Below are 14545 nucleotides of genomic sequence, written 5' to 3' on the forward strand. Positions count from 1 at the left end.
AAAGAACATGTAAAGATGATTTTTTTGTCATCTTTCTTTGGAAAATGAAAAAGAAGTCAGATGCATATTGCCTTGTGTCACTGAAATCATTCAACTAAAAATCATTCATATTAGTTGACATATCATATTGGTGGGACATAGGTATGACCACTTTGTGCAAATTCTTCACAACACACTAAAATTAACTGCACATACTCACCTGGACGACTGTGGAGGCCTGAAACCAAGACAGACCAGAAATGAGCTTTTTGGCAACACACTTTTGAGAATAGAAGAGACTAGAGATGGCTGTGATTGACAAGGTCCATACCCCTACCTTTATCAAGCTAGTTTACCAGAATTGAACCCCCTTATTTCTATGTTTATATTTGGTCCTACCCACCAGAGACTTACACTTAAACAAATACATATCCATGCCCAGTTCATGTAACATAGATAGATGTTGCTCGGCTTATGGCCAATCGCTCAGTTTTGGGCTTATAAGCCTTGGAAATTATTTAGGAACTATAATTGAGGCATTTGGTGCAATCTTAACATGCTAAGGAAGTTCCTCGGATATATAGAATATGGTTGTATATCTAAAGTAAAGGTGAGGAGAAAATTAGCTAAACAATTCTATCCACCTCACTTAGGTTAAATTTGTCAAACATGCGACTAGCCTGCTTTTTTGAAATGTGTAAATCTATAGATATAATTAAAATCCTTGACGTATTAGCATTGCTAAAGAAATATTGAAACAATCCAAAAAGTTAAAGAATCACTCAACTTGTGCGCAGTTGCGATGACTTTATCCTCTTTTATTTTGATTTTCACAAAGGCTACTGAAGCTTCTAGGACTTGGTTTCATGTAGTTCCGATACTTCCAAGAGAGAGAATAATTCTAGACTACTAGGAGGATTGTTAACTAATCTAAAATTGCTCCACACTCTATAGCTTATAGTTTCCCTAGCCTGAGTAAGATTCCGATCTAATAAAATATGGGAAGAAGCTGAGTAGTTCAATGAAATTTGGACGACTTGGCTTGGTCTTATTAAAAGGCACTGCCTCATCGCTTAAATCAAGGAAGCAAGGGGTTATTGCCATGCACTTTAGAGAAGTTTGTGCTTCAAATAATAGTGCACTAAGCGATTCTTATGTGATTGGTCACTCCTTTCAATATAAGCATTATATTATATTGGATGGTGAGTTATTCTAATGGCAATTTAATTTTTATTGTACTAAATTCACTGATGTTGGATATTTTTTAATTCTCATTACTGTGCGCTTCACTTCAAAGAAGCACGTGTCTCACTTCAAGCCCCACGAATCTTGTATTGCACTTTCCGCATATAAAAAACACTGCAGTTTGGTTGGAGTCTTTGGAGTTGAAATTTCTGACCTATTTCTAAACTTAATTTGATCTCTGGATTTATGGCGTTGCTGCTCTCATTTTTCACATCATTCTGTGCACGTTTATGCATCTTATCAATTAATATTCTAAATCTAAAGATCCCAAGCATCATCAGAGTATCAATGGGTGGACTTAAGAGTTCTGTTTCACACTTTAGGATAAATTCAGAAGTGGTAAAATTGACACATGTATTCGTGATTTAGGAATATGGAATCAGAGGATTTCCTACCATCAAGGTGTTTGCACCTGGAAAACCTCCTGTTGATTATCAAGGGGCACGTGAGGCTAAGCCAATTGCCGAATACGCATTGCAGCAGGTACTTATCATTGTTTACACTGTTTGAAAGTCAGTCTGTACTAGGGCTTTCTTCTTTCCAACTTCTGTTTATGTTAAAAGACTTCAGCATCATGTCTTTTTTCTGGCTTTTTACAATTTCCTCTCCAGCAAAAGCCCTGTATCTTGACCCAATCAAATAATTCTGCCATTCATTTTCTTAATACCTGATAAAATGCATTGCTAGATCCAAATAATTTTCTTATTGCCAATGATAATGCATTGGTAGATCCAAATAATTTTCTTATTGCCAATGATAATGCATTGCTAGATCCAAATAATTTTCTTATTGCCAATGATAATGCATTGCTAGATCCAAATCTAGTAGTTAAGATGAATAAATTCCTTTTGAACGATGTCTGGGGTTAAGTTGTAAGCATTTAGTTGCATAATAATTTTCTATATACATTACACATTTGATGATAGTAAATAGTCTATTTAACTGACAAATTATCCAAATGAGATTTGAGTCATTTTATCGTGCGTAATTGATGTAGTGATGGTCTTGAGTCCTTTTCCATGTTTCCTTTGAATCTTCACGAGTCATGAGAAATCATGAAGGTTTTGATGTCAACTGCTTCGCTTACAGATCAAAGCACTGCTGAAGGAGCGGATACACGGAAAAGCAACAGGAGGATCTTCTGAGAGTTCTGAGCCCAGCGCATCAGTAGAGTTGAATTCACGAAATTTTGATGAGAATGTTCTTAAGAGCAAAGATCTCTGGATTGTTGAGTTTTTCGCACCTTGGTAAGTTTCAACTGTTACTACTTCTCTTTCTTCGTTGTCAGTCCTTAATTTATTTGTACTTGGAAGAGTCTAAGGTCTTTTTGTTTGGTGTGTGTATATATATACGTGTCTGCTTTCAGCTATGCTAAATAGATGGGCTACCTTATGAAATAAACCATCATATGTACGTAAGTAGCATCTAGAACAGAATCCAGAATGCTCTCTCTCAATATATCGATATGCTTTACCCATCTTTCACACGATGGTGACCATTTTCACACTGAATTTTTAAGTATTTCTTTCTAACTGTTCCAGTCGAGTATTTGAATTGCTCTGAGACTAGTGTTAGTGCGGTGCAGAATGGAGATCTATAAATGACTCTAGGTTGCTATAGTCAGTAACCCGAAATTCCATGACACATTAATTAATATAGGATTCCGGTTTCTTGGGAAGGAACCTGGAGGACATTGTTTCAAACTGATGTAAACTCTATTAACTGGGTATTCCAGTTAATTTAGTGTTTTACGCCATTTATAAGAATTTAACTATTCACAAATCTGAGAAAGCAAGTATCATCAGACATTCGAAGCTGATGCGAACTATATGGTAGGGAAAGGAACCATCATCAGACATTAGAAGCTGATACGAACTATATGGTAGGGAACCTCAGTTTCTGTAAAGTTGGAAGGTAGAAGGCCGTTAAGATTTGAGGTGGACCTTTCCACTAGAGTTTATCCTGTGATGAGTCATACATTTCCTTCTTCCTCCAACTTTTCTTCTTTGCTTTGAATTTTGATGTCAAGATCCTTCTCTGCATTACTTTCTTTTAGATTATATATTGTTTCTATTTACTTACTGAGGTCTTAAATTTAAATGGCACTTTTAAGGTGTGGGCACTGCAAAAAGCTTGCTCCTGAGTGGAAGAAAGCTGCTAAGAACCTTCAGGGTAAGGTGAAGCTGGGTCACGTAGACTGTGATGCGGAGAAGGTAGGTTTGGACTCTTATGATCAGTTGGACATCTGTCATCTAATTGAATTATAGCTCTTCTTTTTGTCTTTCAAATAGTAAGAGAATAAAAAAAACATATGAAGGTAGTTTCTGCAGACAAAATTTTGACACACTGTTGTATTAGTTTAAAAATGCTGCTTGCACCTATTAGCACGAGTTATAAAGTGAAACCTCAAAAAAATGAACCTGCCCAATGAAGGAATATATTACCTATACTATCAATCTTGGTTTTCTGCTTGTTCATATTCTCTGGCCTGCAGTTCTCTACCCTGGCAATTTCTAACTCTATGATCATATATTGCTTTCTGTCTGTTCACTTAATTTCTCCAGCTTTGAATAGGAATATTTTCTTAGCTTCCTTAAAAGTAAAGTCCCGAACTTGCTTGAATTAATAATCATCAAACCCCAAGTTCTCAGTTGGTCCTACTCTTTTAAAAAAGGAAAGAGGGAATAAACAGGAAATAACTAGTAACAGTAAGCACATAACAAAATGTTGGGATACACTTAGGTTACCATATGCAATTACATGGAAAATGAAGATGATATGGCTTTTCTCATCGCTTGATTGACTTTTAAATTGGAGTTCCTTTTTAACTTCTAACAATACCTTATTGTGTGTCCGAGTTCTAATTAGTGTATGTCATCAGTCTTTGATGAGCAGGTACAATGTCCAAGGTTTCCCCACAATTTTGGTATTTGGTGCTGACAAGGAAAGCCCTGTCCCTTACGAAGGTGCAAGAACAGCTTCAGCCATCGAGTCCTTCGGATTAGAGCAGCTGGAAACAAATGTTGCACCTCCTGAAGTGGTTGAGTTGACTAGCCCAGTAAGCTGACTTTTAATCTTGTGAACTCTTCTTCCTTTCTCTTTGCCGCCTATCATACCCATTAAAATAATGACTTTTTCTTTGATCCATCTCTGTATGAAGGATGTCATGGAAGAGAAATGCAATTCTGCTGCAATCTGCTTTGTTTCATTCCTGCCGGATATATTAGATTCCAAGGCTGAAGGAAGGAACAAATACCTAGAAATGTTGTTAGCTGTTGCAGAGAAGTTCAAGAGAAATCCCTACAGGCAAGTGCACTCAGCCACACTTATTGGATTCTATTCTTCTACAAAAGTCTTTTATCACGTGGGTTGAAATGTACATAGATTTGAAGATAACATTAGATTTTGTTAATATTACAGCTTTGTTTGGGTGGGTGCTGGTAAGCAACCAGATCTTGAAAAGCACGTTGGTGTTGGTGGTTATGGATATCCCGCTATGGTAGCTTTGAATGTTAAAAAAGGAGTATATGCACCTCTTAAGAGTGCATTCCAGCGTCAGCCAATAATGTAAGTAGTTTTCTCCATAGAATTTTGAAATCCAACGTTTTTGGGATCGAAACATGAAATTGTTCATTCTACATATACTACAGAGACTTTGTGAAAGAAGCTGGACTCGGTGGAAAAGGTAATCTTCCATTAGCTGCTACTCCTTCAATTGTAAAGAATGAACCATGGGATGGAAAAGATGGAGAAATCATCGAAGAAGACGAGTTCTCCCTTGAAGAACTTATGGGAGATGACACACCTAACAAGGATGAGTTATAATTCTTCTACCACCCTTTCATATAGGGGATTATTATGATGAGCTAGATAGAAACAGTTTTGAGAAACGAGCCGCGTATTACTGTGTTATATGTTGTTTATCATCAGATTGGAATCCCCCAGTTCAAAAGATTTCCTTTCGTTCCCTGGAACTATAATTGGATTATTATTACTCTTGGGGATATGCAGAAGTTGCCCTTTCTTCTATGGTTGCCTTGTTTGTTACAGGTTTAGAACATTATATGTATTGCAGACTATAGCATTTTAGAGGTGTGTAAAATAAGTGAGTTTCGTATTTATTTTCTTGTATTCGGTACGTAAATAAAAAATATTAACTTAAAAGTATTTTTATATAGTCTTGACAAATACTATGGGAAGCTGGGGTAGATTAGGGGTGGTGGGGATAGGGGGACTACTGGGGAATAAAGATGAAGTCTAGAAATTTGTTATTTTAAGAAAATATTTGACCAACCGAATATGAGAAAATTGTAATACAATAAAATAGTTGAGTAAAGCACTAATCAGTTTGGGTGCCTCAAATCTTAAATGTCCATGTTTATTGACAACTTAACATTTACATTTTAATCATCTGAACTGTGAAGTGAGATGGAGTTATAAACTAAACTATGAAATTTAATTCAGAGGTACCGAAGGTTTGTTTTTTGTTATGAATCCAAGAAGGTATTAGGTGAATGTTAATCCAATGAATGTTGTCTTATACATATATCTAATTAATATTAGGTTTAACTTTTGTAATTTTTGAGTGATTTTTTCATCTTATAAATTAGGACGTCCTTTATTTTTAATAGAAACACTTGAGTAAAAAAAAATGATCTCCATATTCTTTATATCTTTAAAATCTATATTTCTTATTCTATATTGTCCGTAATTTCTAACAATTTTTCAATTGTACGTAATTATTGTTTGGAACATAGAAAATAATAGAACATACACTTTTAAACTTTAAACTAAAATTAAAATTAAATTTAAAACTATATAATAAGAGAGGTGTTGGTAGATCAATGGTATTTTAGTAATTACAATATGGATACTCATTGCCAACGGATTCTCCATTCACCAAATTTTCATTGGTAATTGTTCTGCGAATTTTAAATGGCGAAATGGTCTGGTAAACCCTTGTACTTGTATCAGTTTGTATTATGAACTCCTCTACTTATCCATTTGTCATCTGGACCCTTAAACTCAATAAAACACAATTTATCGAACCCCTCTGACCATTGACCACGCTTACGTGTCTTTAAGATGGCTGAGTTGGTGAAAGTGTGAGACTTCACGCTCCTTAAGGTGAGTGAGTACTATATTTCAGTTTTAAAAATATTAATAAAAGAATAAAATAATACAAAAATTAAAAAATTAATTAAGAAGTCTTCATCTTCTTCATCCACTCCACCTTCATTTGTAGCCATCTACATGCCCCGATTTTTTTTTCTTTTCATACTATTGTCATCATCTTTAAGAGATCTTGGCATTGAAACCTCCTTGAGTCCATTGAATCACCGCTAGTGGGAGAGGTCGATGGTGGTGGTGCTCCTCGGAGAAAACTAGTTCACAGTAGAGTGAGAGAGACGGTGCTAGTCAGTGGAGAATGAGGCGGGTGAGGGTTGGAGGATTTAGTTACGACAACAAAGAGATTTTCGGCGGTGGCGATTTAGGTTGGTAGTTATGTGATGGTTGATGGAGGAGGAAAGGAAATAGTAGATTTTGTATGTTTTAAGATGGGAATGAGGACTCACCCTTCGAGGAAGAAACACACCAGCAGCTTGATCTCCTCCATAGAAGCGCCACCATTGTCAAAGTTCAGAAGAAGTTGAAGAGCTTATTGCCTAATCTATTTTGGAAATATGTTGGGTTTCTTTTTTAGCTCAAGGAATAAATTTAAATTTTATTGTTTTACTTTTTATTAAATAAAACACAATTGATTTTTTTTTAAAAAATAAATAATAAATGATGTGTAATTTTAAATCTGACGTGGATGATGATGTGTCATTTTTGTTGAGAGTTTGAAGTACACGCCGAGCCAAATGCTAAGTTACATTGAATTTAAGGATTCAATTGACAAATAGTTAAGTAGAAGGGTACAAATGCATACAAGCACAAGGGTCCATCAGACCATTTCGCCAATTTTAAATAGTTTCACGCTATGACTAAATCAATTAAAATAGGCATTTGTGCATGACCCAATATAATTCATGACTACAAACCTTTTTCAATGAGGAATTGGAATTATATATAACTTAGATCGGTTTAATTTTCCTGTTGCTAGTGAATTTTTGATAAGAATCCTACTATTAAAAAAGAAGGCAATTCTTCATTGTTGTGCATATATCTCTGGTTTGAGAAGACTAATTTCCTTTTTATTTTTATTTCAGATCTTAAAGTCATGGAGCTAGTACGTGCTTGCAAAACTATTTGCCCCTTCAAATTCAAATGTGTTTGCAAGCTGTGGTCTACTATATTTCTGCAATCAACTTTGTTGTACCTTCGTAAAAAACACTGTTTGCTTAGTTATATGGTTTATGAGGATGCAAATATCTTGTTGCAGCTTCGTTTTGAAAATCCGGACAAATGGTGGGACTTTACCACAATCTATCACAGTAGTCACCACTTATATCTGCAGTCAGCGGCGGAGCTACTGTATACGATGAGGGTTCGAAATATTATGAGATACATGGAGGGAGATTTCGACTAACTTAAATTTTGGTGAATCAACAGAGAGATACATGTTATCCACAATCACAAAGAAACTGCTGCATAGTGTGATTGACATGGAGGTGGATATAGCTTTCCACACAAAATAACATTGCATGATCTCATACGATCCTTAATTACACAAGGTAAGTTAGTGTGACAAGTTGAAATGTCGTTTACCAGTGATCTTCTTTGAAAAAATCTCTGTTACAAAGTTTTCTATAACCAACACCTTTGGTACTATCAACACTCTCTCTTATCACACCTTGAGCAAGTCATTCTTACAATTCCTAACCCTTTCAATTAAATTATTCAAAGTTGCAATGCTTATTATTAACTAGTCATTTTACTAGTCATATCACATATCTCCCACTATACCACATAACATCATTAATATCGTTGACATACGAATTTGAGAATGTCTCGTCACTATTGGCGAGAGAATGAAATAATGAAGTTCAGATCTTAAAATGAACCATTTATGCACAATAAAGAATGAAAGAATGGAAGTTTCCTAAAGTCTCATAGCCTCTCGAAGATAAGTAACAGACGTCTCTGCATCGTTCCGCAAGACTCTACTAGACTCAGCTCTTCTACTCGTGAGACTGATGAACCTATGGCTCTGATATCAATTTGTCACGATCCAAAACAACAAGTCGTAATGGCATCTATGTTTTCAACCGATAGGTTAGCCAACCCAATAAGTAACCAATTCAACTTAAAATATGAAAAAGTAAATAGCCAACATAATGGATTAAGAGATAAATGAAGGTGTGGGCCACATAATAGCCAAACAGTTCACCTCAACTTCAAGAGGATCCAAACTCAAACTCAAACTCAAAGCTCCATGAGGTGCGCTCATACTAACAACCTAATCTGCACCACAAAAGAGTGCAACAAGAGTAGTATGAGCTAGTACGAAATCTTGTGTACTTAATATATCTCATAGACCGACAATGAATAAGTAGTGACAGGAGTATATAAGAAATAATCCTTTGATTTTACAAGTCTAAATTATACTTATCAACTAAGTTTTCATCAACATGGATAATCAAATGTCACGTAAAGTCCAACATCTATAAAGCACATACTCAAACAAGAATGAATAATGTAATGAGATGCAATGCAATGCAACACTATGAAATAATATGTCTCAACTGTCAAGTACTCTTTCAACCTTATATACATGATATCCTTGAAAATATATCAAGAGTTCATGACTCATGGGGCACTGGACTTGCGAGGTCCATATATCGACATAGACGATCTTCAGGTGTCTGTGCGAATGATCTCAACGTACTATCATAAAATCAAATAATCCCAGCAGTCAGCACAGACGATCTCCACGTGCCCAACTTATAATAATAAAATCTCACCTTCCCCAACACGGACGATTTCCACGTGCCCAACTTATACTCAATTTCATGTTAATGCATGTGCATAATATGATTTCAATAAAAGAGGATGATGATGCATCTCAATCAATCAAATATCAGTATGATATATAATCACCTCAACTATCACAAATATACGAGTTCAATAAAGAAATGCAATAACACAAAAGAAATCAAGTGAATAAAGCTTATTTCCCTTTCATAAAGCTTCAACACATTTTCAATCTATCAAATATATAATCCTCGAATCTAATGACACCCATATTACTATATTTAGTTTTGGCTCAAAATTGGGTCAAAAAGTCATCATGAACCACCAAATTCGAATATGAAGTTTTCTTTTAGATTATGTTCACCCATGATAAAATAAAGTCGCATGCAAAATTTCAGCTGAAACGGATCGATATTCTACCCCAAATCAAGATTTTATTCTAAGAACCCTAGTGGTATATTTTCTTAATTCAGTACAAATCCTACACGTTTTTACCCTAAAAACCTGTTCTTAATTACATAAAAATGTAATATAAAGGATGAGAATCATTACCTTAACGTTTTGAGATGAAATTTCTATTTTTCTTTTCTCTTTTTCCTCTTTTTTTTCCTTCTTTCTCACTGCATTTTTTTCCGCAACTTTCATTTCTGCTTATGCGTGCAAAGTTGTTGTAGTAGTAGTATGATTATTATTATTATTATTATTATTATTATTACAGAATAGACTATCACGATTGACAGTGATAATCAGACTTTTAAATTATTATCTGAAAATGATTTAGCCTCTTATAGGGATATTTATTGTTTCATGCATATTGGTCTAATACAGGTAACTTTTAAGCCCCTTACTTTGCGTGGTTTACTGATAAGTTTTGTAGCAACTTTACTTGACGGTAGAAATCATAATTGGAAGAAGTCTCTTATAGGGACAATTCAAACTAGTCTAGCATATAGACTGATTTATTTTAATGCTTATCCTAACTTACAAATTTCCTTGCAGGATGAGAACTCATTAAGCTCTCTTATGTTAAACGTTAAAGGTTAAATTTCATGGTTATGATTATAAACCTGGCTCTGATATCAAAACGAATACGAATCGCACATTCAGATTATTAGGAACTTTTACTAACATAGATTTGTAACGACCCTAAAAACGAACTAGTGCGTTGTAAGAGTCAACTTTAAATGGTCATATCTTTTAGGTCAAAATGAATTAGGTGGACCTTTACCTATCCAATTAAAGGTCTCTGAGTCCTCTTTCCAACGCCACCGAATTTGCCCAATTCCAACTTTGGAGTAAAGAGGTATGCCCAAAATAGTGAAGCACTGTCCAAAAAGACAAGTTTAGACGGGTTTAGTGAACACTTTTAAATTTAACTTTGTGGGTCCTTAAATCTTTTTCTAAGTTGAGTTCCTATTATTCTTTGCCCTTTTTAGCAATTATATAGCCACTTTTTGACCAAAATTCTTTCATTTAAGTCACTCCAATTAGAATAAAGAAAGAAACCCATCTCCTCTCAAATATCTTTCTCTACAATCCTCCATTGAAGAAGGTCAAGAACTAGGAGGGTTTGACAATTTTAAGGTGGTTCTTTCTCAAATTGCTTGGGGATTCTTAGTTAAGGTATGGGGACCTTTTATCTTTGATTCCGTTTTTAATCAAAGAGTCAATTCAAAGTATTTTCAAAGTTCTTCAAAAATTCTAAAGTCCTAATTTCGATTCTAGGATGGGTTCTTGCATAAAAAAGTTTTAAATGATAATTTATATTGTTATTAATGATTATTAATGGTTTTTAGAAAGAAATCTCCATGAACCCATGTTATCTCAAATTCTCTAAATTTCACCATAAAGTGGGTGTATTGATTTTAAGTAGATGATTATAGAATTGTGTTTAGTATGGTATGAGCTAATCATATATGGTATTATATATGTTGAATTGTGAAGAATTGGTGTTGAATTGAAAGATATGAGATTTGAGCCTTGAATGGCCAAATAGTGAATCGGTCCTTATGTTGATTATTGAATTATGTTTAGCTTGTATTGTATAGATAAATTCTACTATTATTTGTGTTATTCTATTGTGATATTATGGAGAATTAAGGATGGTGATTGTGATTTGAAAATGATGGTAAGTTGACCTATTTTATGAATAATGTCGAATTAGTAGGGAAATGAGTAATGTTGGTTATGGCTTTGGAGAATGGTAAGATGACTTGATCTCTTAATGTTGTTATAAGAGAACTCAATGAGTTTTCTTATGTTAAACGTTAAACTTCATGGTTATGATTATAAACCTGGCTCTGATACCAAAACGAAGACGGATTGCACATTCAGATTATTAGGAACTTTTACTAACATAGATTTGTAAGGACCCTAAAAACGAACTAGAGAGTTGTAAGGGTCAACTTTAAATGGTCATATCTTTTAGGTCAAAATGAATTAGATGGATATTTACATATCCAATTAAAGGTCTCTGAGTCCTCTTTCCAACGCCACTGAGTTTGCCCAATTCACACCTTGGAGTAAAAAGATATGCCCGAAATAGTGAAGCACTGTTCAAAAGGACGAGTTTAGACGGGTTTAGTGAACACTTTTAAATTTAACTTTGTGGGTCCTTAATTCTTTTCCTAAGTTGAGTTCCTATTATTCTTTGCCTTTCCTAGCAATTATAAAGCCCCTTTTTGACCAAAATTCTTTCATTTAAGTCACTCCAATTAGAATAAAGAAAGAAACCCATCTCCTCTCAAATATCTTTCTCTACAATCCTCCATTGAAGAAGGTCAAGAACTAGGAGCTAGGGTTTGACGATTTTAAGGTGGTTCTTTCTCAAATTGATTGGGGATTCTTAGTTAAGGTATGGGGACTCTTGATCTTTGATTCCGTTTTTAATCAAAGAGTCAATTCAAAGTATTTTTAAAGTTCTTCAAAAATTCTAAAGTCCTAATTTCGATTCTAGCATGGGTTCTTGCATAAAAAGGTTTTAAATGATGATTTATATTGTTATTAATGATTATTAATGGTTTTTAGAAAGAAATCTCCATGAACCCATGTTTTCTCAAATTCTCTAAATTTCACCATAAAGTGGGTGTATTGATTTTAAGTAGATGATTATAGAATTATGTTTAGTATGGTAAGGGCTGTTCATATATGGTATTATATATGTTGAATTGTGAAGAATTGGTGTTGAATTGAAGGATATGAGATTTGAGCCTTGAATGGACAAATAGTGAACCGGTCATTATGTTGAGATTATTGGAATATGTTTAACTTGTATTGTATAGCCAAATTCTACTATTATATATGTTATTCTATTGTGATATTATGGAGAATTAAGGATGGTGATTGTGGTTTGGAAATGATGGTAAGTTGACCTATTTTATGAATAATGTTGAATTAGTAGGGAAACGATTAATGTTGGTTATGGATTTGGAGAATTGTAAGATGGCTTGATCTCTTAATATTGTTATAAGAGAACTCAATGAGTTTTCTTATGTTAAACGTTAAATTTCATGGTTATGATTATAAACCTGACTCTAATACCAAAACGAAGACGGATCGCATATTCAGATTATTCAGAACTTTTACTAACATAGATTTGTAACGACCCTAAAAACGAACTAGAGAGTTGTAAGGGTCAACTTTAAATGGTCATATATTTTAGGTCAAAATGAATTAGATGGACATTTACATATCTAATTAAATGTCTCTGAGTCCTCTTTCCAACGCCACTGAGTTTGCCCAATTCACACCTTGGAGTAAAAAGGAATGCCCGAAATAGTGAAGCACTGTCCAAAAGGACGAGTTTAGACGAGTTTAGTGAACACTTTTAAATTTAATTTTGTGGGTCCTTAATTCTTTTCCTAAGTTGAGTTCCTATTATTCTTTGCCTTTCCTATCATTTATAAAACCCCCTTTTTACCAAAATTCTTTCATTTAAGTCACTCCAATTAGAATAAAGAAAGAAACCCACATCCTCTCAAATATCTTTCTCTACAATCCTCCATTGAAGAAGGTCACGAACTAGGAGCTAGGGTTTGACGATTTTAAAGTGGTTCTTTCTCAAATTGTTTAGGGATTCTTAGTTAAGGTATGGAGACTCTTTATCTTTGATTCCGTTTTTAATCAAATAGTCAATTCAAAGTATTTTTAAAGTTCTTCAAAAATCCTGAAGTCCTAATTTCGATTCTAACATGGGTTCTTGTATAAAAAGGTTTTAAATGATGATTTATATTGTTATTAATGATTATTAATGGTTTTTAGAAAGAAATCTCCATGAACCCATGTTTTCTCAAATTTTCTAAATTTCACCATAAAGTGGGTGTATTAATTTTGAGTAGATGATTATAGAATTATGTTTAGTATGGTATGGGCTGTTCATATATGATATTATATATGTTGAATTGTGAAGAATTGGTGTTGAATTGAAGGATATTAGATTTGAGCCTTGAATGGGCAAATAGTGAACCGTTCCTTATGTTGAGATTATTGGGTTATGTTTAGCTTGTATTGTATAGCTAAATTCTACTATTATCTATGTTATTTTATTGTGATATTCTGGAGAATTAAGAATGATGATTGTGGCTAGGAAATGTTGGTAAGTTGACCTATTTTATGAATAATGTTGAATTAGTAGGGAAATGAGTAATGTTGGTTATGACTTTGGAGAATGGTAAGATGACTTGATCTCTTAATATTGTTATAAGAGAACTCAATGAGTTTTCTTATGTTAAACGCTAATCTTCATGGTTATGATTATAAACCTGGCTCTGATACCAAAACGAAGACGGATCGCACATTCAGATTATTAGAAACTTTTACTAACATAGATTTGTAACGACCCTAAAAACAAACTAGTGAGTTGTAAGGGTAAACTTTAAATGGTCATATATTTTAGGTCAAAATGAATTAGATGGACATTTACATATCTAATTAAAGGTCTCTGAGTCCTCTTTCCAATGCCACCGAGTTTGCCCAATTCACACATTGGAGTAAAAAGGTATGCCCAAAATAGTGAAGCACTGTCCAAAAGGACGAGTTTAGACGGGTTTAGTGAACACTTTTAAATTTAACTTTGTGGGTCCTTAATTTTTTTTCCTAAGTTGAGTTCCTATTATTCTTTGCCTTTCCTAGCAATTATAAAGCCCCTTTTTGACCAAAATTCTTTCATTTAAGTCACTCCAATTAGAATAAAGAAAGAAACCCATCTCCTCTCAAATATCTTTCTCTACAATCCTCCATTGAAGAAGGTCAAGAACTAGGAGCTAGGGTTTGACGATTTTAAGGTGGTTCTTTCTCAAATTGATTGGGGATTCTTAGTTAAGGTATGGGGACTCTTGATCTTTGATTCCGTTTTTAATCAAAGAGTCAATTCAAAGTATTTTTAAAGTTCTTCAAAAATCCTAAA

General features: G+C 34.0%; 2 protein-coding genes across 2 annotated transcripts in view; one reads left to right on the forward strand and one right to left on the reverse strand.

Annotated features, from left to right (window-relative positions):
• Positions 1-5186, forward strand: part of LOC125839802 (protein disulfide isomerase-like 2-3) — a 367278-nt gene extending 362092 nt beyond the window's left edge. Inside the window, exons 4-10 of the mRNA XM_049518804.1 lie at positions 1594-1707; positions 2314-2471; positions 3338-3437; positions 4106-4282; positions 4385-4530; positions 4645-4791; positions 4875-5186. Coding sequence (XP_049374761.1) covers positions 1594-1707; positions 2314-2471; positions 3338-3437; positions 4106-4282; positions 4385-4530; positions 4645-4791; positions 4875-5049 — 1017 coding nt within the window. The 3' untranslated portion in view covers positions 5050-5186. The remainder of the gene's footprint in view (positions 1-1593; positions 1708-2313; positions 2472-3337; positions 3438-4105; positions 4283-4384; positions 4531-4644; positions 4792-4874) is intronic.
• The window catches only part of LOC125839797 (glucan endo-1,3-beta-glucosidase 12), a 282415-nt gene that overhangs the window by 186737 nt on the left and 81133 nt on the right, over positions 1-14545 (reverse strand). The gene's annotated exons all lie outside the window — the stretch shown is intronic.

This window comes from Solanum verrucosum, unplaced genomic scaffold, assembly GCF_900185275.1.
Source record: "Solanum verrucosum unplaced genomic scaffold, falcon-dt-bn FXZP01000175.1, whole genome shotgun sequence".
Classification (NCBI taxonomy): Eukaryota; Viridiplantae; Streptophyta; class Magnoliopsida; order Solanales; family Solanaceae; genus Solanum; species Solanum verrucosum.